General features: G+C 50.1%; 2 protein-coding genes across 6 annotated transcripts in view; both read right to left on the reverse strand.

The window, feature by feature from the left end:
* smarcd1 (SWI/SNF related, matrix associated, actin dependent regulator of chromatin, subfamily d, member 1) overlaps nucleotides 1–12734 on the reverse strand; it is a 53751-nt gene extending 41017 nt beyond the window's left edge. For all 3 annotated transcript variants that reach the window (XR_008726378.1, XR_008726377.1, XM_055664471.1), the window contains exons 1-3: nucleotides 12517–12734; nucleotides 2702–2895; nucleotides 568–610 (exon numbers count right to left, since the gene is read on the reverse strand). Coding sequence is in view for 1 of the 3 variants with exons in the window: in XM_055664471.1 (XP_055520446.1) it covers nucleotides 568–610; nucleotides 2702–2895; nucleotides 12517–12672 (393 nt within the window). In the remaining 2 variants the exon portion in view is untranslated. The remainder of the gene's footprint in view (nucleotides 1–567; nucleotides 611–2701; nucleotides 2896–12516) is intronic.
* Nucleotides 12735–17142: 4408 nt separating this feature from the next.
* Nucleotides 17143–27540, reverse strand: part of asic1b (acid-sensing (proton-gated) ion channel 1b) — a 365289-nt gene continuing 354891 nt past the window's right edge. For 2 of the 3 annotated variants that reach the window (XM_055664318.1, XM_055664316.1), the window contains 3 exons: nucleotides 25463–25542; nucleotides 24113–24217; nucleotides 17143–23032 (listed from right to left, as the gene is read on the reverse strand). In XM_055664318.1, the coding sequence (XP_055520293.1) occupies nucleotides 22928–23032; nucleotides 24113–24217; nucleotides 25463–25542 (290 nt within the window). In that variant the 3' untranslated portion in view covers nucleotides 17143–22927. The remainder of the gene's footprint in view (nucleotides 23033–24112; nucleotides 24218–25462; nucleotides 25543–27540) is intronic. The other variant, XM_055664317.1, reaches the window with a different exon arrangement.

A 27540-nucleotide genomic window follows, 5' to 3' on the forward strand; every position in this document is an offset into this window, starting at 1 on the left:
CATTTTCAGAATTTTAATTCATCAACACAAACTGTTCCCCCGCAACGTTGATTGCACTGCGGGTCGGGTCGGGTTACGGAAATGGATGAAAAAAAGTCCCACGTTCCGCTCCGTTGCGTACTACATGTCAGCCCATTGCATTTAGCAGGAGTGGTGTATCTTGCTCCCCTATAGGATCTTTGATGTGGGGAGCTGTGGAACAGGTACAACGACTAGGGTGGAGGAAGGAGGGAGATGGGAGGGGGGAGAGTGTAAATCGCAGTTACATAAAATTAGAGAATTCAATGTCCATACCGCTGGATTGTAAACTAGCCAAGCAAAATTTGAGTGGATGTTCCTCCAAAGTGCGTGTGGCAATGGAGGCGGCCCAGAACAGAAGGGTCAGTGTGGGAATGGGAAGGGGCGTTGAAATGGTTGGCACTCTTGCAACTAGATGCAACTACTCCAGGAAAGGATTCTCTTTCTAGCCCATTGTACTTATACCAACTGAGCCGCCAAAAGGATCTATATTACGACAGAGAAAAGGTTGCAATGCAAAAAAACAAATGAACAAGATTTAAAACTCACCCTCTGAGGTAGAATTTTATCTGCCATTTTCTTCTTCTTCGCACTGTTCAAATGGAAGAATAAATATGTTACCCTGGCAACCCATCTTCCAAAATGGAGCCCTTTTAATACTCAGACTGATGCAAGGGAGATTAGAATCATTTATCTGGCACGAATAGACATTAAAACATCAATTGAAGGAAAACATAAAGCTGATCAAATGTCAGGTCAAAGTGAACCTCTTCACATCTTCCCTGTTCTTTACGCTGTTCATTGCCTAAAACTCCAGTCCGAAATTTCCCACTCACTGCCCTCAACCACCTTCCCCCCACAGCTGGGGTAAGTAAGGTGCAACAAATACATCCAGTCCCTTGTCCAAGTGGCTACATATTGTGTTCAGTTTTGATCGCCGTTACAGGAAGGATGTTGTGAAGCTGGAACGGGCACAGGGAAGATTTACAAGGATGTTGCCGGGCCGGGGCCTGAGCTACAGGGAGAAGTTGAGCAGGAGGATGATGGGCGATCTTACAGCAGTGCACGATCACGAGAGGGATAGTTGGGGTAAATGCACAGTCTTTTACCCAGAGTAAGGAGATCAAGAACCAGGACATAGGTTTGAGGTGAAGGGAGGGGAAGGATTTAATAGGAACCCGAGAGGGGATTTTTTTATTTATTTATTTTACAAAAGGGCGGTGGGTATATGGAACGAGCTGCCAGGGGAGGTAGTGTGGCAGGTACTATCACAATGTTTAAGAAACGTTTAGACAGGTATGTGGATAGGATATACATTGAGAGATAGCACAAAAAGATGGGGCATGTTGGTCGGCGTGGGCGAGTTGGGCCTGATTTCACGCTGTATGACTCTCTGTATGGAAAAGTGTCAACATCGATAGCCTATTTGTTGATGTGAAGATATTGCAAGAATGGCAAACCTAGCTGTTAATGTGATATGCATGCCCACATTTGCACTTCAATAAATCGCCACTGAAGTGGCAGTATCGGTCCAAAACATTGTGCCCAAGCTAGTCTCGTGGCTGTAAGCAACAAACTTAGCTCATGGCAAGGGGCAATCTTCCGCACAGTACTCACTAAGTAAGTACGTTTATTGGCCAAGTATTCACATACAAGGAATTTGCCTTGGTGCTCCGCCCACAAGTAACAACATGACAATTAAATATACTCTTGACTCTACTCTTGACATACAGTTACAGTTACGAATGACTCAGAAAACACTAAACATTAATAATAATAATAAAACATTAATGATAAAACACCGGCTGGAGAAACTCAGCGGGTGCAGCAGCATCTATGGAGCGAAGGAAATAGGCAACGTTTCGGGCCGAAACCCTTCTTCAGTCTGAAGAAGGGTTTCGGCCCGAAACGTTGCCTATTTCCTTCGCTCCATAGATGCTGCTGCACCCGCTGAGTTTCCCCAGCTTTTTTGTGTAACCTTCGATTCTCCAGCATCTGCAGTTCCTTCTTAAACAATGATAAAACACCATTGATCAAGCATGTGAACCAACAAAATACCAGATCAAAGGGAGGCTACAGATTTTTGGCTGTTGAGTAGAGCAACTACTCGTGGATAAAAGCTGTCTTTATGTCTGGCTGTGGCAGCTTTGACAGTCCGGAGTCGCCTTCCAGAGGGAAGTGATTCAAAGAGTTTGTGGCCAGGGTGAGAGGGGTCAGAGATGATCTTGCCCGCTCGCTTCCTGGCCCTTGCAGTGTACAGTTCGTCAATGGAGGGAAGGTTGCAGCCAATAACCTTCTCTGCTGATCAGACGATTCGCTGCAGCCTCCATACACTAATTACACCTCAGCATGGGAGCCATGAAAAGCAGGTAAGTTACATCAATGCCAGGATACATAGTCTGCACACTATGGTGTGTTCACCACTAAGCCACCTGTGTCATTTCTCTGCAGGTTTTTCCACGTTAATCGATGGCAAACATAATAAAGACAAAGCACAAACTTATCAGCATGACCCAAACGACTAACTTTGGCGCTAAAACTTTGAAAGGGTTATACGGCAGGAAGGATCGTAAGCTGTGGCACGGTGGTGCAGCTGCTGCCTCACAGCGCCTTGATGGGGCGAATGGCCTAATTCTGCTCCTATCACTCATGAATAAGAAGAGAGTTGATGTGTGGGACGTACTTGTGATTGCGGTTCTGGGCCGCCTGCTGCTGCACCTGTTGAATCTGCTGCGGTGCTGGTCTTTTACGAGACTGGTCCATCATCGACTGAGGCATGCCAGGTCGCACTGACGGACTCCCAGCGTACGAAGGACCCGGCGGACCCATAGAAGCCGCTTGAGGGGGCATGCGGCTGCTGGGAGGCATCCCCTGGCGCTGGTCAGAGGGAACACCAAAATGCAACGTGTAAAAAACATAAATCGCGTTTGTCCTTGCTCGGAGCAGCAAAAATATCAGCAAACACCCAAAGCACAATAGAAGGTGGACAAAAATGCTGGAGAAACTCAGCGCGTTGCGGCAGCATCTATGGAGCGAAGGAAAAAGGCGACGTTTCAGGTCAAAACCCTTCTTCAGACTGATGTGAGGGTGGGAGTCTGAAGAAGGGTCTCGACCCGAAACATCGCCTTGTTCCTTCGCTCCATAGATGCTGCCTCACCCGCTGAGTTTCTCCAGCATTTTTGTCTACCTTCGATTTTCCAGCATCTGGGGTTCCTTCTTAAACATAGAAAACAGCTTTGTTTTAAGGAGAAAATGCCACAAAGTGCTGACATTCTAAGAGCAGCTTTCATCAAAAACAGCCATGTAATACTTTGACAAATATATTACATTCTACCCAGAGAGATCATAGAATCGCAGGGTGATACAGCGTGGAAACAGGCCCTTCACCCCAACTTGCCCACACCGGCCAACATGTCCCAGCTACACTCGTCCCACCTGCCTGCGTTTGGTCCATATCCCTCTAAACCAGTCCTATCCATGTACCTGTCTAACTATTTCTTAAATGTTGGGGTAGTCCCAGCCTCAACTACCTCCTCTGGCAGCTCGTTCCATACACCCACCACCTTTTGTGTGAAAAGGTTACCCCTCAGATTCCTGTTAAATCTTTTCCCCTTCACCTTAAACCTATGTCCTCTGGTCCTCGATTCCCCAACTCTGGGCAAGGGACTCTGTGCATCTACCTGATCTATTCCTCTCATTAGGTCATTAAGTCAAGGACCAGGAAGCAAAACTACAAACAGTATGATCAGATAGCAGTAAGCTCAATCTACAAGCAATGGTCAATATTAAATCTCAAGACACCATAGCTACCAAGTAAGTACGAGCTGAAGAAAAAGGACAAGTTGACCCGTGTAATGCACTGCATCTGAGCAATCAAACACCTGGATTGGAAAAGATAAGGAAACAGGATGCAGACAAGCCAAAATCCAATCGACTGGAGTGGAGGGCGGGAGGAAGTGGGAGGGAGAGGGGGGGGTGCAGAAATAATGGGAGAGCAAAGAATGACAATTTTCAGAAAAGTTTTCAACAGAACTGTGCCCTGGAAGCAGGAATATGAAACTACCCATCCAGCAATTTGGCTCCTTTCTCCTTTGACTGTCAAAGTAAAGTGGGCGACTGCTAGAAATATTAAAAAAACTCCAGGTGTGTAGCTTCGGGGAGGAGGGGGAGGGAGAGACATTTCAACAATAGCCAGTAAAAAAAAAAAAAAAAAAAAAAAAAAAAAAAATCAGTTTTCCAGCAACTGATTCTGCAGTCGCTGGGTAATGCAATGGGGAAAAAAATGCAGCCCCCTCCTCTCTCGGACCCTTGAACCCAAAAAGGTGCATTTCAATTGACAATAGGACACTCCACGTTAAGAAATAAAGAGTTCTTACCATGCCAGAAGCAAGAAATTCAAAGAGTTTGCTCCTGGTTGATGATTGCATGCCACACGTCCCTTTCACACACCCTTTGTCTGTGAGCTGTGCTCTACTTTACTGCAATCTCGCCCAGCAAGCTGACGCTGTCGCTCTTGGGCATCCGACATTTTATCATCAGGGAGTTGTAATCACCCCCTAACTTTACAGGAATTCAGCAAATCGAATTCACCAACTCCACAAGCAATCAATATGCCAGAACGAGCGGCAATACGGTCCAGTCCGAGGCTCTTTGGTGTGCGCTCGCAAAGACACCACAAAGAAATGAATCAGTGAAAGACCTTGTAGCAGCAATTACTGCGGCTCTTATGCACGCCTTTCAGCTTCATACTACAGCTCTTGCAGGTCTCAGCTAATTAACATCAAGACTCAAAAGAGAAAGGGGCCTCCCTGCATTGAGCAAAACACTTGCCAGCAGTGAAGGGTGTCCAGGAAAAGCCTTGAATGTCAGAACAATAAAAACAGAAAATAGCGCAATTAAAATCCAATGAATGCAGGGCAAAGTTTTAGGTGCTGAAATGCAAGATATTTCAAAAGTGTTTCATCAGCAGGGACATCAGCAAAATAAAATGCCGTGTAAACGGCTAATTACAGAAATCTGCGCTGACATAATGTCTTTGCGACAGGGAGGGAAAAAAAATCAGGGGGATTTGGGATCTTTACCAGGCACAACTCAAAAGGTGGCGTGCAGGGAGACACTGCAAATGCTGGTTTAAACCAAAGACACACACACAAAATGCTGGAGAAAGTCAGCGGGTGCAGCAGCATCTATGGAGCGAAGGAAATAGGCGACGTTTTTCACCCAGAGAGTTGTGAATTTGTGGAATTCCCTGCCACAGTGGAGGCCAAGTCACTGGATGGATTTAAGGGAGAGTTGGATAGAGCTCTAGGGGCTAGTGGAGTCAAGGGATATGGGGAGAAGGCAGGCACGGGTTATTGATTGGGGACAATCAGCCATGATCACAATGAATGGTGGTGCTGGCTCGAAGGGCCGAATGGCCTCCTCCTGCACCTATTTTCTATGTTTTTATGTTTCTATAGTGTCAGAGGAGCGGTCCTTCAGAAGAGACAGTAACTATGTGGCATTAAGCATGTCACCATTCTTGATCTGAGTCAAGAGTGTTTTATTGTTATATGTCCCGAAACAGAACAATGAAATTCATACTTGCAGCAGCACAACAGACATGTGAAAATTACACTCTGAAAACGTATCCAATGGCGCAGTTAGAACTGTGGGCATTGCCACCCTGGTGCCCAGCCAACAGTTCTTGCCCAACCAGCATCACTAAACCAGACAAAGGCACCAAGTGCTGGAGTAACTCAGCGGGTCAGGCAGAACCCAATCAATGATCTTTAAGAAGGAACTGTGCAGATGCTGGAAAATCGAAGGTAGACAAAAATGCTGGAGAAACTCAGCGGGTGCAGCAGCATCTATGGAGCGAAGGAAATAGGCGACGTTTCGGGACGAAACCCTTCTTCAGACACGAAATCCTGAAGGAAATAGGCAACGTTTCGGGACGAAACCCTTCCGGGTTTCGTCCCGAAACGTTGCCTATTTCCTTCGCTCCATAGATGCTGCTGCACCCGCTGAGTTTCTCCAGCATTTTTGTCTACCCCCAATCAAGGATCTGTTTAGTTTAGAATTACAAAAGGGAAACAGGCCCTTCGGCCCATTGTGTCCACGCTGCCCATCGATTACCCGTTTACACTAGGTCTATGTTACACCACTTTCCCATCCACGCCCTACACAGGGGTGGATGCTGTCTGTACAGAGTTTGTACATTCCCCCGGTGACCATGTGAGTTTTTTTTCCCCCGGGTGCTCCGGTATCCTCCTGCACTCCAAATACGCGCAGGTTTGCAAGTTAATCAGGCTTCTGTAAATTGTCCCTAGTGTGTAGGGCAGTGTTAGTGTACGGGGTGATCGCTGGCCGGCACGGACTCGGTGGGCCGAAGGGCTTGTTTCCGCGCTGTATCGCGAAACTAAGAGACCGCTTTTCGGGGCTCCTGCAACGGCGACTTCCCCCGTTGAAGAGCTCCTGGAGCGGGGCCTCACTACACCGCCCCGCGCGGCTGGAATGGCCGCGGGACTTTGCGAGCGCACACCGGGGGCTCCAACACCAAGACCCGGTGTGCGACCTCGCACCACCCGGCGTGGCTTCAATGGCCTCGGGACAATCGCCATCGCCAGCCGGGGGCTTTGACTTTGACTCTGACATCGGGGGGGGGGAGTGTGCGGTGGAGAGATAAGTTTTTTTTGGCCTTCCATCACAGCTATGTGATGGATGTTTATGTAAAATTGTAATTATGTTGTGTCTGGGGTCTATTTGTGTGTAATGTATGGCTGCAGAAACGGCATTTCGTTTGGACCTCTAGGGGTCCAAATGACAATTAAATTGACTCTCTTGAAACTAAACAAACCCTCGCCAGCCTTGACCAACGTGCACTGGAGACCTCATTTCTAATCAAACAACCTTAGTTTACACTCTCTGCCCAGCAATGAACTAGATTCATAGTCAGACCGATAAAACACGGAACCAGGACTTCCAGAGCAACTCGCCCATTGACCAGGTCACCTAATCTAGCTCGTCCCCTTTCCTACACCCAGCCTATATCACTCCAAACCCCTTCCAATCCACGCATCTGCCCAAGTATCCTTTAAATGTTGTAATTGTACCCGCCTCACCCACTTCCACTGGCAGCTCGTTCCACATACCCACCACAATCTGTGTGAAAACATTGCCCCTCCGGTGCTGTTTAAATCTACCCCCTCTCACCATAAACCCATGGCCTCTAGTTTTAAATTCCACTATCCTGGGACTAAGATAGGTTATTCACCTTATCTATGGCCCTCATGATTTTATATCACTCTATGAAGGTGCCCCACTGTGCTGCCCCTCTTTCTTAAAGGTGAACAACATTCTTTAGTCCCTTGCAAGACAAGATTTGTAACCGTAATTTAAACTTAATTGGGAGGAAAGTGCATCTGAAATTATGTCGTTCTGGAAGCATCCCAGGTGATGTAGAGAACACCTATTTCAGCAAAAGACTGTGAATCACATGAAACATATCCATTAAAAGTGAAAGAGGGCCCCACGGCCTGTTATATTCATGTAATGAGCATGAGCAAGCCAGCTCCAAAACCACTTCATTGGTCGATCCCAGGGAAAGATTGAACATTCGCGGAGCCAGCATTATAAAGTAAACAAAACCACAAGTCACAGGAGCAGAATGAGGCCATTCGGCCCATCAAGTAAGCTCCGCCATTCGATCATGGCTGTTCATCTGAGCTGTAGGGAGAGGTTGAATGGGCTAGGACTTTATTCCTTGGAGCGTAGGAGGATGAAGGGTGATCTTATAGAGGTGTATAAGATCATGAGGAATAGATCAGTTTGTTTAAGAAAGAACTGCAGATGCTGGAAAAATCGAAGGTCGATGCACAGAATCTTTTACCCATAGTAGGGGAATTAAGAACCAGATGAGATTGATTTATGGTGAGGGGGGAAAGATTTAACAGAAACCTGAGGAGTAACCTTTTTTACACAGGATGGCAGGAGCGAGCTGACAGAGGAGGTATTTGAGGCAGGGTCTATCACAACGTTTCAGAAACATTTAGGTACATGGATAGAACAAGTTTAAGGGGATATGTGGGCAAACACAGACAGGTGGGACTGAAGGGTTTGTTTCAATGCTGTATGACCCTATGGCTGGTCTATTTTTCCCTCTCAACCCCATTCCCCTGCCTTTTCTCCATAACCTTTGATACCTTAAAGGGGCTGTCCCACTGTACAAGCTAATTCAAGAGTTCTCCCAGGTTTCCCCCGATCCGAATTCGGAGAATTATGGTAATGGCCGCTCGTCGGTACTCGGGGCTCTCGTGGACATTTTTCATCACGTTGAAAAATCTTCACGAGTCTTCCCGTGCTTACCTGCCATTAGCGAGTCTTCCCGAGTACCTACCGTTAGCGCTACGAGCCACCACGAGCTCTGACGTACCCGCTACGTACATTCAAGAGTTTGATTTTTTTTTTAAACTCGGGAGAGCTCTTGAATTACCCCGTACAATGGGACAGGCCCTTTACTGATAAAAAACACTTTCCTTGCAAACCACAAATTCAGTGCGATCAAAATTCCTACAATAAACACGTGTTTTCACGCCACAATTGACAGTACAAAACTGTACTTCTAAAGAATGGTAGAACATTTTGAATCAAAGCAAAGGAATTCCCTGGTAGACAAAAATGCTGGAGAAACTCAGCGGGCGAGGCAGCATCTATGGAGAGAAGGAATAGGTGACGTTTCGGGTCGAAACCCGAAACGTCACCTATTCCTTCGCTCCATAGATGCTGCCTCACCCGCTGAGTTTCTACCCATAGACTGCCCCTCACCCGCCAAACACTACCACAACTCAGGTCGGCCACAGCTTCAATAGGCAATTAGAGGGACCAAAAGAGGCCACAAAATGGCCGTGGCAATTTGGATTTAAAAAAATTCCCAACGTGTTTTATACTCCTATTTAGAAACATAGAAAATAGGTGCAGGAGTAGAGGCCATTCGGCCCTTTGAGCCTGCACCGCCACTCAATATGATCATGGCTGATCATCCAACTCAGTACCCCGTCCCTGCCTTCTCTCCATACCCCCTGATCCCTTTAGCCACAATGGCCACATCTAACTCCCTCTGAAATATAGCCAATGAACTGTAGCCTCAACTACCTTCTGTGGCAAAGAGTTCCACAGATTCACCACCCTCTGTGTGAAAAATGTTTTTCTCATCTAGGTCCTAAACTTATCCTTATCCTTAAACTGTGACCCCTTGACCTGGATTTCCCCAACATCGGGAACAATCTTCCTGCATCTAGCCTGTCCAACCCCTTAAGAATTTTGTAAGTTTCTATAAGATCCCCCCTCAATCTTCTAAATTCTAACGAGTACAAGCCGAGTCTATCCAGTCTTTCTTCATATGAAAGTCCTGACATCCCAGGAATCAGTCTGGTGAACCTTCTCTGTACTCCCTCTATGGCAAGAATGTCTTTCCTCAGATTTGGAGACCAAAATTTGCATGAGAATGGGTTAATTAGGAAGCAACTGCTTTAATTTGTACATGGCTGGTAGTGCCTTACTAACGCGAGTCCATTTTCTCGGTGATCCATGAGGATGTTGTCTACATGGATTTTAGTACGGCATTTGATAAAGTCCCTCACAGTAGGCCAATCCAGAAGATTATGATGCATAGGATTAAGAGTGACTTGGTCGGAAGGATTCTGAACTGGCTTACTGATTGAAGTGCGGTTGTGGTGGTAGCCACAATATTCAGGCTGGAGGTCTGTGACCAGTGGAGTTCCACGGGGATCTGTGCTGGGACCTCTGCCGTTTGTCATATGACTTAAACGTGGACAGGTTGGCCAGTAAGTTTGCAGATTACACCAAGATTGCTGGACTGCGAGGAAGGTTGTCAAAGTATACGTCGGGATACAGATCAGCTACAGAAATGGCAGATGGAGTTTCACCTGAACAAGTATAAGGTGTTGCACTTTGGGAGGTCAAATGCAAGGGGAAAGTGTGCAATGAATAACATGTCCCTTAATAGCATTGATGTACAGAGTGATCTTGGGATCCATCACTCCCTGTGGCAACACAATAACATCCATTGAAAGCCCAAGACTCGCAACTTCATCCTACACTTACATTATAAATTGGTGTTAACAATAGAGTTAGTCAAAGGTTTTATGAATACACAATACCATATTTTCAGTTGAAAATACATGGGCAAGAAACTCCAGACAGCAATCTCCTTTGCCCATCCAGTGGACTTGCAAGTGGATAGCTGGGAATGATGGAAAAGTTGCCACCTAATGAAACAGCATGACGAACTAGGGTACTGTCCAAATCATCTCTACCCCATTGTGGACATTGGACTTTGTCTAAGGATGTCATGCACTTCAATGTGCGGCAAAGTGGCGCAGTGGTAGAGTCGCTGCCTCACAGCTCCAGAGACCCGGGTTCAATCCCGACTATGGGTGCTGCCTGTACGGAGTTTGTACGTTCTCTCCGTGGGTTTTCTCTGAGATCGCCGGTTTCAATAGACAATAGGTGTAGGAGTAGGCCATTCGGCCCTTCGAGCCAGCACCGCCATTCAATGGGATCATGGCTGATCATCCCCAATCAGTACCCCTATCCTGCCTTCTCCCCACATCCCCTGACTCCGCTATTTTTAAGAGCCCTATCTGGCTCTCTCTTGAAAGCATCCAGAGAATCTGCCTCCACCGCCCTCTGAGGCAGAGAATTCCACAGACTCACCACTCTCTGTGAGAAAAAGTGTTTCCTCGTCTCCGTTCTAAATGGCTTACCCCTTAGCAAAAAATGTTTCCTCCCACACTCCATTTGAAGTACAGATTTGTTGGTTAATTGGCTTGGTATGAACGTAAATTGTGTGGGATGGGATGGTGCTAATGTGCAGTCATCACTGGTCGGTGCGGACTCGGCGGGCCTAAGGGCCTCTTTCCACGCTGTATCTCTAAACTAAACATGTGGATAGAGATAAAGAAGGCAAATGGCATGCTGCTTTCATACACCGGGGCATTGAGGATAAGAGACAGGAAATCATAATGCAAGTTTAGGCCGCATTAGGAGAATTGCCTGCAGTTCTGCTCGCATTGCAAGAAGGTTGTGGAGACTGAAAAGATGCAGAGGAGGCTTATCAATAATGACATTTAAGAGACTTTTGGACAGGCAGGGAATGGAGGGATTATGGATATGGAGTTTGAAGAAGGGTCTCGACCTGAAATGTCACCCATTCCCTTTCTCCAGAAATGCTGCCTGCCTGACCCGCTGAGTTACTGCAGCTTTTTGTGTCCACCTTCAGAGGGATATGGATTATGTGCCAGAGGATAAGAGCTGGTCTTGGCACAAACATTGCGGTCTGAAGAGCCTGTTTCTGTGCTGTAATGTTCTATGTTCAGGGCACATGGCAGATCTGGCTCTGGGGGAGGCTTGAAGGAGCTTTTCAAACGTGGAGGGATAGGTTATTCCAGACTTTGTGAATTGAGCAGTTGAGCAGCAGTGGAGTAATTGGTTCCAGACTAAGGGTGGGGGAGGGGCAGGGCCTGGGGGGGGGGGAAGAGAAGTGGAGGGGGGTGGAGAGGCAGGGAGGGGGGGGGGGAGAGAGAGAGAGGAAGCGGGGGGTGGAGGAAGGAGAGGGGGGGGGGAGAAAGAGAGGGGGGGGGAGAGAGGGGGGAGAGAGGAAGAAGAGAGGGGGGGGGGGGGGAGGAGAGAGGGGGGGGGAGAGGGGGGAGGGGGGGGGGAGGGAGGAGAGGGGGGGGGGGGAAGAGGGGGGGGCGGGGAGGAGGGGGGAAGGGAGAGGGGGGGGGGAGGGAGGGGGAGGAGAGGGGGGGGGGGGGGGAGGGGGGAGGGGCAGAAAGGGGGAGGGGGGAGGGGGGGGGGGGGGGAGAGGGGGGGGAGGGGGGGGGGGGGAGAGGAGAGGGGGGGGGAGTGAGAGGAAGAGGGGGGGGAGAGGAAGAGAGGGGGGGGGGAGGAAGAGAGGGGGGGGGGGAAGAGAGAGGGGGGGGGAAGAGAGGGGGGGGAAGAGAGGGGGGGGGGGGGGGTGAGAGGAAGAGAGGGGGGGGAGAGGAAGAGAGGGGGGAGAGGAAGAGAGGGGGGGAGGGGAGAGAGGGGGGGGAGAAGAGAGGGGGGGGGGGGGGGAGAGGAAGAGAGGGGGAGGGAGAGGGAGAGAGAGAGAGAGGGAGGGGGGGGAGAGTGAGTGAGAGATGGAGACGGAGAGAGAGAGGAAGAGAGGGGGGGAGAGGGAGAGGAAGCGAGAGAGAGAGAGGGCGAGAGAGGGGGGGGGAGAGAGAGAGAGGAAGAGAGGGGGGGAGAGGAGGGGGGGGAGAGGGAGAGAGGGGGGGGAGAGGGGGAGAGGGGGAGGAAGGGAGAGAGAGAGTGGGAAAGAGGGGGGGGGGGGGGGGAGAGAGGAAGAGAGGGGGGGGGAGGGAGGAGGAAGAGAGGGGGGGGGGAGGGGGGGGAGGGAAGGTGCCCGCGCCGTTACCCCTCCCCCCCCCCCCAGGCCCGGCAGCTCCCACGTACCGGGTATCCCTGGCCCGGCATGGCGGAGCGGAACATGCTCTGCTGCTGCCCGGACGCCATCCTCGCCGAGGCCTGAACCTGCCCGGAGCCGGAGCCGGGTCCCGCCGCCATGGCCGCCGCGCCCGCCGTCATTGTCTGGAAGCCTCGCGCCGCCATCTTCCAGCAGCCAACCTGCTCGCACCGGAAACGGACCGAGGACTTCCGGCGCGCTCACATTGCGAGGGAGTGACAGCACAGCGCCGCCCCGGGGCGGGAGGGTGCACTACACTGCACTACACTACACCACAGCGCCCCAGGGCGGAGATTGCACGACACTACACTACACGGCACTGTAGGGGGGATGACGTAGCTGATGGGGTGGGGGTTGGGATTTGCATTGATAGACAGTTGAATGGGATTAGTTTGTATTTTGGATACTTAGGCTATTTATAAAATATATCTCCAAATGGTCTCCAAATCTGAGGAAGGACATTATTGCCATAGAGGGAGTGCAGAGAAGGTTCACCAGACTGATTCCTGGGATGTCAGGATTGTCTTATGAAGAAAGACTGGATAGACTTGGTTTATACTCTCTAGAATTTAGGAGATTGAGAGGGGATCTTATAGAAACTTACAAAATTCTTAAGGGGTTGGACAGGCTAGATGCAGGAAGATTGTTCACGATGTTGGGGAAGTCCAGGACAAGGGGGCACAGCTTAAGGATAAGGGGGAAATCCTTTAAAACCGAGATGAGAAGAACGTTTTTCACACAGAGAGTGGTGAATCTGTGGAACTCTCTGCCACAGAGGGTAGTTGAGGCCAGTTCATTGGCTATATTTAAGAGGGAGTTAGATGTGGCCCTTGTGGCCAAGGGGATCAGGGGGTATGGAGAGAAGGCAGGTACGGGTTACTGAGTTGGATGATCAGCCATGATCATATTGAATGGCGGTGCAGGCTCGAAGGGCCGAATGGCCTACTCCTGCACCTAATTTCTATGTTTCTATGTTTCTATATCCTTTTCTTAAGAAATGGAATCTACAGCACATTCTTAATGGGATTCAGCTAATTCAGCTATCTCTCCTTGGATCCCATGCGATCTAACCTTCCAGAGCAGCCTACCATGCAGGACCTTGTCGAACACGTTACTGTAGTCCATGTATACAACATCTACAGCTCTGCCCTCATCGACCCTTTTGGTCACGTCTTCAAATAAATCTATCAGATTTGTGAGACACGACCTCCCACGTACAAAACCATGCAATTTCTCACAACCATCTTCACTATCTGCAAAACCACCCACTTTTATATCATCAGCAAACTTGTGAATCTTGTCCTGTATGTTCTCTTCGAAAGGATGTAAAGAGCTGTTCTGCAATGACTTCTCATCTGTGGTTCCTCGCTCCCCTCCATTGAGTCTGTCCAAAGCAAGCGCTGTCTGCGGAGGGCGCTCAGCATCGCCAAGGACCGCTCTCACCCCAACCATGGACTGTTTACCCTCCTACCATCCGGGAGGCGCTACAGGTCTCTCCGTTGCCGAACCAGCAGGTCGAGGAACAGCTTCTTTCCGGCGGCTGTCACTCTACTCAACAACGTACCTCGGTGACTGCCAATCACCACCCCCCCCCCCCCCCCCCCCCCCCCCCACTTATTATTATTTATAAAATCGTTTGCTATGTCGCTCTTCAAGGGAGATGCTAAATGCATTTCGTTGTCTCTGTACTGTACACTGACAATGACAATTAAAATTGAATCTGAATCTGAATCTGAATCTGGTGGGATATCTGGGATGAGCTGCCAGAGGATGTAGTAAAGGAATATACAATTAGGACAGATGAGCTAGGAGCAGGCAGACCGGACTAGTTTGATCCAGACTGACTGATCTCCCGGTTGCCAAACACTTTAATTCTCCTTCCCATTCCCACACAGACCTTTCTGTCCTAGGCCTCCTCCATTGTCAGAGTGGGGCTAAACACGTTGGAGGAACAGCATCTTATATTTCACTTACAGCCCAGGGGTATGAATATTGATTTTACTAACCCCGACTAACGCCAGCATTCCCTCTCTCTCACTCTCCATCCCCTCCCAAAAACCAACTCACACCAGCTTCTCGTTCTCACCCAGCAAACAGCTAACAATGGCCCGTTTCCTTCATCTTCGTCACTTTTATGCATATCTTTCATTCATTTGTCGATATCTCTCGTTTCCCTCTCCCCTGACTCGTCTGAAGAAGGGTCTTGACCCGAAACGTCACCCATCCCTTCTCTCCAGAGATGCTGCCTGTCCCGCTGAGTTCCTCTAGCATTTTGTGTCTATCAGGTTTGGTTTTGGCACATTGGTCATGTTGGGCTAAAGCCTGTGTTTCGGTGCTGTTGCCCCATACCTCTGACAGTGGAGTCCAGTCCATGGGAGGTTTATTACTGTCATGTGCTCCGAGGTACAGCAAAAAGCTTTGTTTTGCATCCTATCAAATCAGATCAAATAATACCATGATCTGGTCTGTAGGTTCATGGCCACTCTAGATGACCCCAGGCCCAGGGGGGGGGGGGGGGGGGGGGGGGGGTGGGGAGGATAGGTTAGGAGTAAATGGGATTGGGATATGGGGAGGATAGAGTTAGAGGGCCAAAAATTTCTACCAGGGATTGGACGGATTGGTCTTGTTTAATCTCGAAATAAATGCACCTAGACTCGATGGGCCAAATGGCCTCACGTGTCTATCTTGAACCACAGAGAAGGATAGCGTGGAGTTGACCGGGGTAAGTGAGAGAGGCGGCAGCAGCAGACATGCGCCTTCACTGCCTCTGCGGGTGATAGGTCTCGTTTTCAATATCGAAATAAATGCACGTCCGATACCTGGTGGAGGGTGGACAGACGGAGAGAGCTCCCGGCAGTCACGTGTCTGGAGCGGGTCTTGAACCGACAACCGAGCTGAGAGGAGAGCGTGGAGTTGACCGGGGTAAGTGAGAGGCGGCAGCAGCAGACATGCGCCTTCACTGCCTCCTGCCGGGTGGGCCAGACGGCAGCGTGGCCTTCAACAGCAGTCGCGCAACTCCAGCAACGCAGACCATCGTGCCTTGTCACTCCCTCCCGCCCGCGTGGACACGGTTCCCCTTGCGTGTGGACACGGCTCCCCTCGCGTGTGGACACGGCGCCCTCGCGTGTGGACACAGTTCCGCTCGCGTGTGGACACGGCGCCCTCGCGTGTGGACACGGTTCCCCTCGCGTGTGGACACGGTGCCCTCGCGTGTGGAAACGGTTCCCCTTGCGTGTGGACACGGTGCCCTCGCGTGTGGACACGGTTCCCCTCGCGTGTGGACACGGTTCACGGTTCCCCTCGCGTGTGGACACGGTTCCCCTCGCGTGTGGACACGGTGCCCCTCGCGTGTGGACACGGTTCCCCTCGCGTGTGGACACGGTTCCCCTCGCGTGTGGACACGGTTCCCCTCGCGTGTGGACACGGTTCCCCTCGCGTGTGGACACGGCGCCCTCCCTCCACCCATCAATGTGCTGCTTTCCCCCGCGCCCCCTCCCTGCCAGTGCAGAGCAGGCAATGAGGAGGGGCTGATGTTGGGGGGCAGTGGGAAGCAGCGGGGTACAGGATGCGATGGTGTACACTCCATCACAGCCACGTCGCTTGCATTACCGGCTCTGGTTTGGCTGCCGTCTTCTTCCGATCGCCCGAGCTGCTCCCTCCGGAGGGTGGTGTGGTGTGGTGTGCGGGGAACATTAGACAATACACAATAGGTGCAGGAGTAGAGGCCATTCTGCCCTTTGAGCCAGCACCGCCATTCAATGTGATCATGGCTGATCATCCACAATCAGTACCCCGTTCCTGCCTTCTTCCCCCTGACTCCGCTAGCTTTTAAGAGCCCTAATCTAGCTCGCTCTTGGATTCGGATGACGCGGGTCTTCCCCTCCAGTCTGCAGAAGCTTGGAGGTTCGACAACAGTCTCAGCGGGTGCAGCAGCATCTATGGAGCAAAGGAAATAGGTAACGTTTCGGGCCGAAACCCGAAGGAAATAGCAATGTTTTGGGCCGAAACCTGAAGGAAATAGGCAACGTCTAGAGTGCTGGAGTAACTCAGTGGGTGCAGCAGCATCTATGGAGCTAAGGAAATAGGTAACGTTTCGGGTCGAAACCCTTCCGGGTTTCGGCCCGAAACGTTGCCTATTTCCAGAAGGGTTTCGGCCCGAAACGTTGCCTATTTCCAGAAGGGTTTCGGCCCGAAACGTTGCCTATTTCCAGAAGGGTTTCGGCCCGAAACGTTGCCTATTTCCTTCACTCCATAGATGCTGCTGCACCCGCTGAGCTTCTCCAGCACCTGCAGTTCCTTCTTAAAAACTGCGGAAGCTCGGAACGTTTCAAACGAGGGCATTGAGACACTCGGAGAAACAACTTCAACGTTGCCTTATCCAACGGTCGATATTTAAAATGGCTGAATGGCAACAGGTGGTGTAGATATTGACAGTCCCTGCTCATGCAATCATTCATGTTCTCTAGCTGGCCGTTTGGCTCGTTACCAACCCTGCCCGTAATACCTTCACCTCTTTTAGCCTCCTCCTGTTTTAACAGGGACGTGTAGACACATCGATAGTTGATGGCATTCGCCGCATGCTTCATCAATTGTACACTGTCACCAAGTGTGCTTGCTTTAGACTGTAGAGATACAGCGCGGAAACAGGCCCTTCGGCCCACCGAGTCCACACCGACCTCGAACACTATCCTGCACACACTGGGGGACAATTTATCGTAATACCAAGCCAATTAACCTACAAGATGACCTCTCTTGGACCCACAATACCTCAACACTGGTCAAGAAGGCTCACCAGCGTCTCTTCTTCCTGAGGAGACTGAAGAAGGTCCACCTGTCCCCTCAGATCCTGGTGAACTTCTACCGCTGCACCATCGAGAGCATCCTTACCAAATGGTACGGCAACTGCTCTGTCTCCGACCGGAAGGCATTGCAGAGGGTGGTGAAAATTGCCCAACGCATCACCGGTTCCTCGCTCCCCTCCATTGAGTCTGTCCAGAGCAAGCGTTGTCTGCGGAGGGCGCTCAGCATCGCCAAGGACTGCTCTCACCCCAACCACGGACTGTTTACCCTCCTACCATCCGGGAGGCGCTACAGGTCTCTCCGTTGCCGGAGAGGACCAGCAGGTACAGGAACAGCTTCTTTCCTGCGGTTGTTACACAACTTAACTCTGCACCTTGGTGACTGCCAGTCACTCCTTCCCCCAGAAAAATTGCACTACCACGACTGTATGTACGTATATATATTTATTGCTCATTACTCTATGTTCGCTCTTCTCGGGAGATGCTAACTGCATTTCGTTGTCTCTGTACTGTACACTGCACAATGACAATAAAGATTGAATCTGAATCTGAAACCTGTACGTCTTTGGAGTGTGGGAGGAAACCGAAGATCCCGGAGAAAACCCACGCAGGTCACGGGGTGAATGTACAACATTAATGCAGGCAGCACCTGTGGTCAGGAGTTGAACCCGGGTCTCTGGCGCTGTGGAGCAGCGACTCTACCGCTGCCAATGTGGGTGCAAGGCCGCAAATCGCCTCCAGCTTGTTCTCTGCCTTTGGACCAGGAGGTTGAACATTGAACGCCAGAGAAAAGGGATCAAGAGAGGCCGACACTTTCCAATAATGAAAACACTTCACATTCACAATGGCATACTATGATATATATTTATTAATATCATATATGTAAAGAAGGGCATCTTTGCTGACGGCAGGTACAATATACTTGAAAATTGGTTTCCCCACAAGAAGCCATGATCTTTGTGATTTGAAAGCTCCTATCTCTATGACTGTGTGTGTGTGTGTGTGTATATCCAAAACTGACCTGAACTGCTCAGGATCGAACAATTCTTCAGCAGGTCACCTCTTCACTTGTGTAAGTCCACCCTGACTCGCGGATGGGATGGAAAACACTGCCACCGATGTAATGCTTGTTTCACAGAACGGCCATTTTTAGCTGAGGTGAAGCAACATGAAACACAAAAAAAAAAACCAAACTGGAGAGGATCTGGGGAGCAGTGAAGAAGAATCTCGCGCTGGCTCCCCACTTAAACATCCTAAGGTTCCCAGTGAAAACAAAACAAAAAATCACGTTTTTGATCATTGGGCGAAAATCTGAATCGAGACCAACCTTTCAGGACAGCAAAATATCGCAAGATGACAACCAAAGGTGAAGAAGTGACAATGTTTGCTTCAGCTACAGAAACCATTCATTGCAGCTCCCATCACGGTTGACAATGATAGTGGACCATCCTCCTACACTACCTTGTGCTTTTTCTGAATAAAACTTGTACATAGTACATATAGATCCAATGTTAAATGTTTGCTTTGTTTCCCATACAAGTAAAGGCAGTCTGAAGTCAGTAATAAGGAATGACACAGTAGCTTTGCAGTATTACAGGCGTCTAATGGCTTCTATACATAGCACGTTAAGCTTAAATGACGAGGATGCAAGGCGATGGGGATGTCTCTGGTGTTATATGGCGGCACCGGTCACGAGATATCGCTCTCCCATCTCGCCCACCGAACGATATAAACATTCGAAGGACTTGTCCGAGCTCTTCCTGTTGGCCGCCACTCATGGGGAATGGGAGGCAAGGCAGCGTGAAGTCTCGGCAACGATGAACAACCGGACCAGACCACATTGATCTATCTATCTCACTGCAATCTTTCCTTTCCAGGGGGCAAAGTGGGACGTTCTGGTGAGGGGGGGGGATGCAAAGAAACAGCCTGGAAAACTGTGTCTTGTGGATTGAACTGCCAGCACTCCCTCCTCCACCTTCCTCCCTGCATCAAGCAAAACGCCCGTCCCACTTGGATGTCATTTGCGTGTCACGCGAAGATTTTGTACATCCCAAAATCCTGGGGCGCCGCGCGCGACTGCCTACATCACCACGCGCACTGTGCATGTCGTGACGGGCAAATGATTTTGCGTAAATTACATGCAAATGACGCCCAAGTGGGATGGGCCGTTGGAAGCATGTGCCCTGCCTTATTTGGGAAGCAAATCTTAATCTGCGCTCCACATAGGCAAAGCTTCAGAACAGAGGGTGCTGAAAGCAGTGCGCCTGTTCGTCCCTTTGTTAAATGTAGCCAGCCCGTTCCAACTGCACCACTGACAAGTCTTGCTTAATCAGCCCAAAATGTCCTCATCTCGAAGGGGCGGGGGGAACGTTATCCGTTTGTTCACACCCCTTGTCAGCGTCTGGCTCTCGACCCGAAACGCCACCCATTCCTCCTGTCGAGATGCAGCCTGTCCCGCGGAGTTACTCCAGCCCCGTGCGTCTGTCATCGTGACTCTTCACCGTGGGCTCGTGAGAGCAGGCACCAGGCGGAGGCAAGATTCGGCCACTGTGGGTGGTGAGTCCCACAGCACTGCACTTTCCACATGCAAAACTGCTTTAACAAAAAACCACCAATGCTGTTACTGCAACAGCAATGTGGCATTAAGTTCCAGCAGCGGAACGAGGCCATTCGGCCCATCAAGTCTACTCTGCCATTCAATCATGGCTGATCTATCTCTCCTTCCCAACCCCATTCTCCTCATAACCCCTGACACCCGCACTAATCAACAATCTATCTCTGCCTTAAAAATATCCACTGACTTGTGGCCTCCACCGCCGTCTGTGGCAACAAATCCCACAGATTCACCACCCTCTGACTAAATAAAAATTCCTCCTCATCTCCTTGCGAAAGGAACGTCCTATAATTCTGAGGCTGTGCCCTCTGGTCTTAGACTCTCCCACTAGTGGAAACATCCTCTCCGCATCCACTCTATCCAGGCCTTTCACTATTCTGTACGTTTCAATTATCCGTCTCATCCTTCTAAACTCCAGCGAGTGCAGGCCCAGTGCCGTCGTACATCGACCCAATCTCCCCCAGGATCATGCTCGCAAAACTCCTCTGGGCCCCCTCCCAAAGCCGGCACATTCTTCCTCAGATATGGGGCCCAAAACCTGGTGGAATTCTCTGCCTCAGAGGGCGGTGGAGGCCGGTTCTCTGGATGCGTTCAAGAGAGAGTTAGATAGAGCTCTTATAGATAGCGGAGTCAGGGGACATGGGGAGAAGGCAGGAACGGGGTACTGATTGGGGATGAACAGCCACGATCATATTGAATAGCGGTTCTGGCTTGAAGGGCCGAATGGCCTCTACTCCTGCACCTATTGTCTATTGGTGGGTCACCTTCAATGTGCAACCAATCACCGATCAAAGTGTGGGGGGGGGGGGAGGGGAACACACACACGACTCAAAGCCCAAGCACGTTGCTGACTTTGTGGTGTTGGCAAGGACCTATGGGCGGAGGTTTCCCTGGGAACGGCCATGTCCTGTGCTCACTTTAAGGACGTCCTAAGTCCGGACGGCCAACACTGGCACCTGTTTTGTTGCTGTTGTGGGTGTCTGCGCTCCTGTTGCTTGTCACAGGGGGGCTTGGCTGATTCTCAGTGTCTGACAGCCCCTTGTCCTGCACGGCTCTCAGCTCTCACATAACCAGCGCACGGTCCACGGAGGTCTTTGCGGCAGGTAGTCCCACTCACTGCCACCACATCCTCTCATTCTGACAGTCATTTAAAATGCCCGCGAGCGTCACAGTTAGTACCGAGCCTCGCATGACTCTCGTCATCGGAGACAGAAGACAGATTCATGCAGACAGATAGATGCCTCTGTGGAAACTCTCCTTCAAACATCAGATGCATGACATCTTGCATGGCACGTTTGTAAGAGTATAATACAGGGGTGGGAATGAACCCAGGTCTGAGCCAAGATCATCTACATCAATGGTCACCGCACACTACAGTCTCAAACAGGCTGTGGTCTTCTATCAGGGAGCTCGCATCAGGACAATGTGAAAGAAGGGTCTCGGCCCGAAACCTCACCCATTCCTTCTCTCCAGAGACGCTGCCTGTCCCGCTGAGTTACTCCAGCTTTTTCTGTCCGCCTTCGCTTCAGGATAAGTCTACCTTCCGCCCGTGGGTCAAAGGCTCGATGTGGTGGAGGCGGGCCACACACACAGATCCTGAACGCTCTCCTACCGTTACCAGAAGCTCGGCAGGTCGCCGGAGAGAGTGGAGGAACATACCAGACTAATGGCACCCCATGGAAACACAAGGAGGGAACAGGAGTTGTCCTTGCCTTTATCTATTGATCAATAAATTAACATAGAAAAGATTCTTCCTGAAGTCCAGGTTCGATCTAAGAGCCAAACCCGACTCGAGGTACTTTTTTCTAGTTTTTCTTAGTTGAGAGATACAGCGCGGAAACAGGCCCTTCGGCCCACCGAGTCCGTGCCGACCAGCGATCCCCGCACACTAACACTACCCTACACACACACACACTAAGGACAATTTTACAATTTACAGAAGCCAATTGACCTACAAACCTGTACATCTTTGGAGTGTGGGAGGAAACCGGAGATCTCAGAGAAAACCCACGCAGGTCACGGGGAGAGCGTGCAAACCCCACACAGACAGCACCCGAGGTCAGGATGGAACCCGGGGTCTCCGGCGCTGCAGGCGGCAGCTCTACCGCTGCGCCACCCCCTCGTTGGTGGCAGGCACCCTGCCCCATGGCCATCTGATCGTCACCCAGGGGATCAGGTCGGCCACTGAAGTGTGGTGTTTGGGCCCAACGACTCTCAGCACTCTGAGCAGCGAGGGCATTGCAGGAGCTGGTGGAAGCTCGGGATTTGCAGAACAAAATGGATGAGCTAGCAGCCGGCTATGTCACTGGTCCCTACCGATTCACCGCGGCGACCGTGTGTTTCGGTGGGGTCGAACTCGCCAATGCACCAACCCATTCACAGAACCTGCACTGCCCTGCCTACCCCCCCCCGCTCTCTCCAACCGACTCTAGTGTAAAGTGACCATTTGGCGACAGGACCAACAAGGTTGCCGATGGACAAAAGCAAAATGGCGGTAAAATGACTGGTGATCACACGGGATGATGGATGATGGAGTCTAAATGCTTCTCTCTTTAAGCTTAAGAACATGATCACACACGGTAACACAAGCGGCCTACAGAACGAGCGTTTACGAGAAAGAGTGAATAAAAAATCCCTTTTACAAAACTGGAATATGACTCTAGATGAGAGAAAAAAGTTGTTTTTCTTCTTCTTCTTTGTTTGAAAAGTTAGTGAGCAGAGTCCACGGAACCGCCATCCCCAAGACTGCCGTTCAGCGTGGAGGCGGGTTGTTGCTTTGCGTTTGAGTGTTGTCTCCAGAAGGTTTGTTCAATGACTTTGGTAGGTCAGGTTTGGACAGCTCCCCACCCCCACCCCCCCCCCCCCATCTCCGTGGCTGGCCCAGTCTCCTCTCTGCTCGTTGAACGGCGGGATAAGTGGGTGGGGGGGGGGGGGGGGGGGGGATGTGGGTGTTGCCAGTCGTGGCCGGACGTGTGGTCGGCGCCGCCATCAGCAGGTGAAGTCCTCGAAGGTGCTGCGGGGCGGATGGTGAGGTAGGATGTTGGCCGGGTACGTCATCCCGCCTGGGTGGGTCCTCAGGTTCTCGCATGGGTTCTGTGGTGGGAGAAGAAAAGGCCATGCGCCAACGGTCAAAGTTTAGCCTAGTGTAGAGAAACAGCGCGGAAACTGAGTCGGCGCCCGCCAGCGATCCCTGCACACGAACACTGTCCCACACACACTGGGGACAATTTACAATTTACACCAAAGCCAATTAACCTACAAACACCTACACCCTACTATCTAACTTCTTTTTCTTATTCTCATCTTTTTTCAATGTAACAAAAAAAAAAAAAAAAAAGTTGTACAAAAAAAAAAAAAAAAAAAAAAAAAAAGTTATAAAACAAAAAATGATTAAAAAAGTTGTACATAAAATGATTAAAAAAAAAAAAAAAAAAAAAGTTGTACATAAAATGATTAAAAAAAAAAGAAAAAAAAAAAAAAAAAAAAAAAAAAAAAAAAAAACAAAAAAAAAAAAAAAGTTGTACATAAAATGATTAAAAAAAAAAAAAAAAAAAATTAAGCCTGTACATCTTTGGACTGTGGCGGAAACCGGAGCACCCGGAGAAAACCCACGCGGGCCACTGTAGTTTAGCAGCATTGGAGTTTAGAAGGATGAGGGGAAATCTCATAGAAACATATAAAATCCCAGGACACTAGTCTCCCGAACAGGATTAGGTGATCTAACAGGGTAACTCATGCCAGTTGGCATGTTGTTCTGGAAAGAGGGAGGATAAAAGCTTTAGGATAGGAACAAGGGACCCAATTTGCCCATGCCGACCAACATGTCCCAACTACACTAGTCCCACCTGCCCGCGTTAGGTCCACATCCCTCCAAACCTGTCCTATCCATGTACCTGTCTAACTGTTTCTTAAACAATGTGATAGTCCTAGCCTCAACTACCTCCTCTGGCAGCTTGTTCCATACACCCACCACCCTTGTGTGAAAAAGTTAGCCCTCAGATTCCTATTAAATCTTTCCCCCTTCACCTTAAACCCATGTCCTCTGGTCCTCGATTCCCCTACTCTGGGCAAGAGACTCTGTGCGTCTACCCGATCTATTCCTCTAATGGGCATGCTGGAGCTATGCGACAAAGCAACATGCAAACACCACAGAGTGAAGAGAGTGATACTTGCATGGCGCTTGATGTCATCCAGGCTCAGGGTGACTCCTTTGTTGTTGTTGTTTCGCTTCTGCTGTTTGCCGTACTTCAGCAAGCCGCAGAGTTTGTGCTTCAACACCTGATAACAGAAAATGGCCGATGGTCACTGAGGGGATCACCTGACTGGTCACATGGTGCCGGACGCAACATGGCTTCCTAATGACAGCCAGCAGCATCTGTGGAAACCATCATCCCTGATGTGTCAGGGACACATCTTTTCCGATATGAAAGAGTGCTGGAGTAGTAACTCAGCGGGGGTCAGGCAGCATCTGTGGAGAACATGGATAGGTGACGTTTCACAGAGTGCTGGAGTAACTCAGCGGGTCAGGCAGCATCTGTGGAGAACATGGATAGGTGACGTTTCACAGAGTGCTGGAGTAACTCAGCGGGACAGGCAGCATCTGTGGAGAACATGGATAGGTGACGTTTCACAGAGTGCTGGAGTAACTCAGCGGGTCAGGCAGCATCTGTGGAGAACATGGATAGGTGACGTTTCACAGAGTGCTGGAGTAACTCAGCGGGTCAGGCAGCATCTGTGGAGAACAGGAAATAGGTGACGTTTCCCAGAGTGCTGGAGTAACTCAGCGGGTCAGGCAGCATCTGTGGAGAACATGGATAGGTGACGTTTCACAGTGTGCTGGAGTAACTCAGCGGGTGCAGGCAGCATCTATGGAGCGAAGGAAATAGGTAACGTTTCGGGTCGAAACCCTTCCGGGTTTCGGCCCGAAACGTTGCCTATTTCCAGAAGGATTTCGGCCCGAAACGTTGCCTATTTCCTTAGCTCCATAGATGCTGCTGCACCATAACTCAGCGGGTCAGGCAGCATCTGTGGAGAACACGGATAGGTGACGTTTCACAGAGTGCTGGAGTAACTCAGCAGATCAGGCAGCATCTGCGGAGAACATGGATAGGTGACGTTTCACAGAGTGCTGGAGTAACTCAGCGGGTCAGGCAGCATCTGTGGCGGGTTCTATTCCCCGAAAGTGGTAGTTCTATGTCATCCCACTTTCTCATCCGCTCCCCATACACGCGGGTCAATTTACAGAAGCCAATTAACCTACAAACCTGTACAATTTGGAGTGTGGGAGGAAACCGGAGCACAGAGAAAACCCACGCAGGTCACGGGGAGAACGTGCAAACTCCGTACAGACAGTGCCCGTGGTCGGGATGGAACGCGGGTGTCTGGCGCTGTGAGGCAGCAGCTCTACCCGCTGCGCCACCCGTGCAGCCCATAATGTGTGCTGCCTCTGAAATGCAGAAGTTCGTGCATTCGCAGTTTAATAAGACCGGCGCCCTTACTTCGCGACCGCAATTTACGACTTACCTCATACACGTAGTCGAAGACTTCCAGGATTGTCAGAAGGCTCGCTCCAATAAATAATCCCATTTGCCCTCCGATGTCACCTTCGAACACAAAATCACAGAAGATCCTGATTAGTGCAGCTAACTGGCAGTGTCATCTTGTTCCACGTGAACTACATCAAAACAGCTTGCTGGAAGCTTGTCACAATGTGCCTGTACTCCCGCGGAGCCGATGGTGAAGAAAGAATATGTTTCAAGACATAGAAACATAGACAATAGTTGCAGGAGTAGAGGCCATTCGGCCCTTCGAGGCTGCACCATTCGCCATTCGATATGATCATCCAACTCAGTATGGAGACAATGCATTTCGTTGTCTCTGTACTGTACACTGACAATGACAATTAAATTGAATCTGAATCTGAGTATCCCATCCATGCCTTCTCTCCATACCCCCTGATCCCTTTAGCCACAAGGGCCACATCTAACTCCCTCTTAAATATAGCCAATGAACTGTGTGGCCTCAACTACCTTCTGTGGCAGAGAATTCCACAGATTCACCACTCTCTGTGTGTGTGAAAAAAAATTATTTTCTCATCTCGGTCCTAAAAGACTTCCCCCTTATCCTTAAACTCTGTGTGTGTGTGGCCCCTAGTTCTGGACTTCCCCAACACCGGGAATAATCTTCCTGCATCTAGCCTGTCCAACCCCTTATGGGTTTTGTAAGTTTCTATAAGATCCCCCAGAAAAGACCTTCGTCTCTCTCTGAAAGCATGCCGCTCTTCCATTGCACCTGCAGTAGTTTAGTTCAGAGATACAGGGTGGAAACAGGCCCTTCGGCCCACCTTGTCCGTGCTGACCAGCGAGCACCCATTCATACTAGATACACAAAAATGCTGGAGAACCTCAGCGGGTGCAGCTGCATCTATGGAGCGAAGGAAATAGGCAACGTTTCGGGACGAAACCCATAGGAAATAGGCAGCGTTTCGGGACGAAACCCGGAAGGGTTTCGTCCCGAAACGTTGCCTATTTCCTTCAGGATTTCGGGTCTGAAGAAGGGTTTCGTCCCGAACCGTTGCCTATTTCCTTCAGGATTTCGGGTCTGAAGAAGGGTTTTGTCCCGAAACGGTGCCTATTTCCTTGGGGTTTCGTCCCGAAACGTTGCCTATTTCCTTCGCTCCATAGATGCTGCTGCACCCGCTGAGTTTCTCCAGCATTTTTGTCTACCTTCGATCTTCCAGCATCTGCAGTTCCTTCGTAAACCCATTCATACTAGTTTAGTTTCGTTTAGAGATACAGCGCGGAAACAGGCCCTTCGGCCCACCGAGTCCGCGCCCACCAGCGATCACCCATTCTATCCTACATACACCAGTGCCCATTCCCCAATTGAGGTGTGCGGGGCAGCAGAGGGTGGTGGGTGCCTGGAACGCACTGCCAGGGGTGGGGGTGGAGGCAGATACGATAGTGGTGTTTAAGAGGCTTTTAGATAGGCACGTGGATATGCAGGGAATGGAGGGATATGGACCACGTGGGGGCAGAGGAGGTCAGTTTAACAGCATCATGTTCAGCACGGACACTGTGGGCCAAAGGGCCTGCTCCTGGTGGGATTAGAAAGGGAATACGCCCTGTCTGTGGGCACCCTGAGGGAGTTTCGGGACCGCTGGGCTCCGCAGGGTGTTGAATGTATCCTCAATAAGGATTGTATCATAATTGTATAATAGTTTAATGGAGCATGGACATTGTGGGGGTTCCAAAGGATTATAAAAAAAAAAAAAAAAAAAAAAAGGCCTGCTCCTGTGCTGTACTCTTCAACGATTTATCAATAGCAAGGGGAACAGGGGGAAAGAATGAGAGCATACATCTCTTTGCATTGGGTTTCAAAAGTCCAAAGGGATCAAACAGACCCTCAACTTACTGTTAAAATCTAGCTCAAGTCCTTCAAAACCGAGAGCATCTCGTCTTGTTGGATCCAAGAATTGACCATAGTATGTGGACTTCCACATTGTGTGTGAAGCAACAACCAGGGTGACCCTTTCACAGAACGGTCGAACAACTTAGTGCAAGAGGCCATTCGGCCCAACACGCCCATTCTAGCATGGACTT

Source organism: Leucoraja erinacea, chromosome 40 (genome assembly GCF_028641065.1).
Source record: "Leucoraja erinacea ecotype New England chromosome 40, Leri_hhj_1, whole genome shotgun sequence".
NCBI classification, from domain to species: Eukaryota; Metazoa; Chordata; class Chondrichthyes; order Rajiformes; family Rajidae; genus Leucoraja; species Leucoraja erinaceus.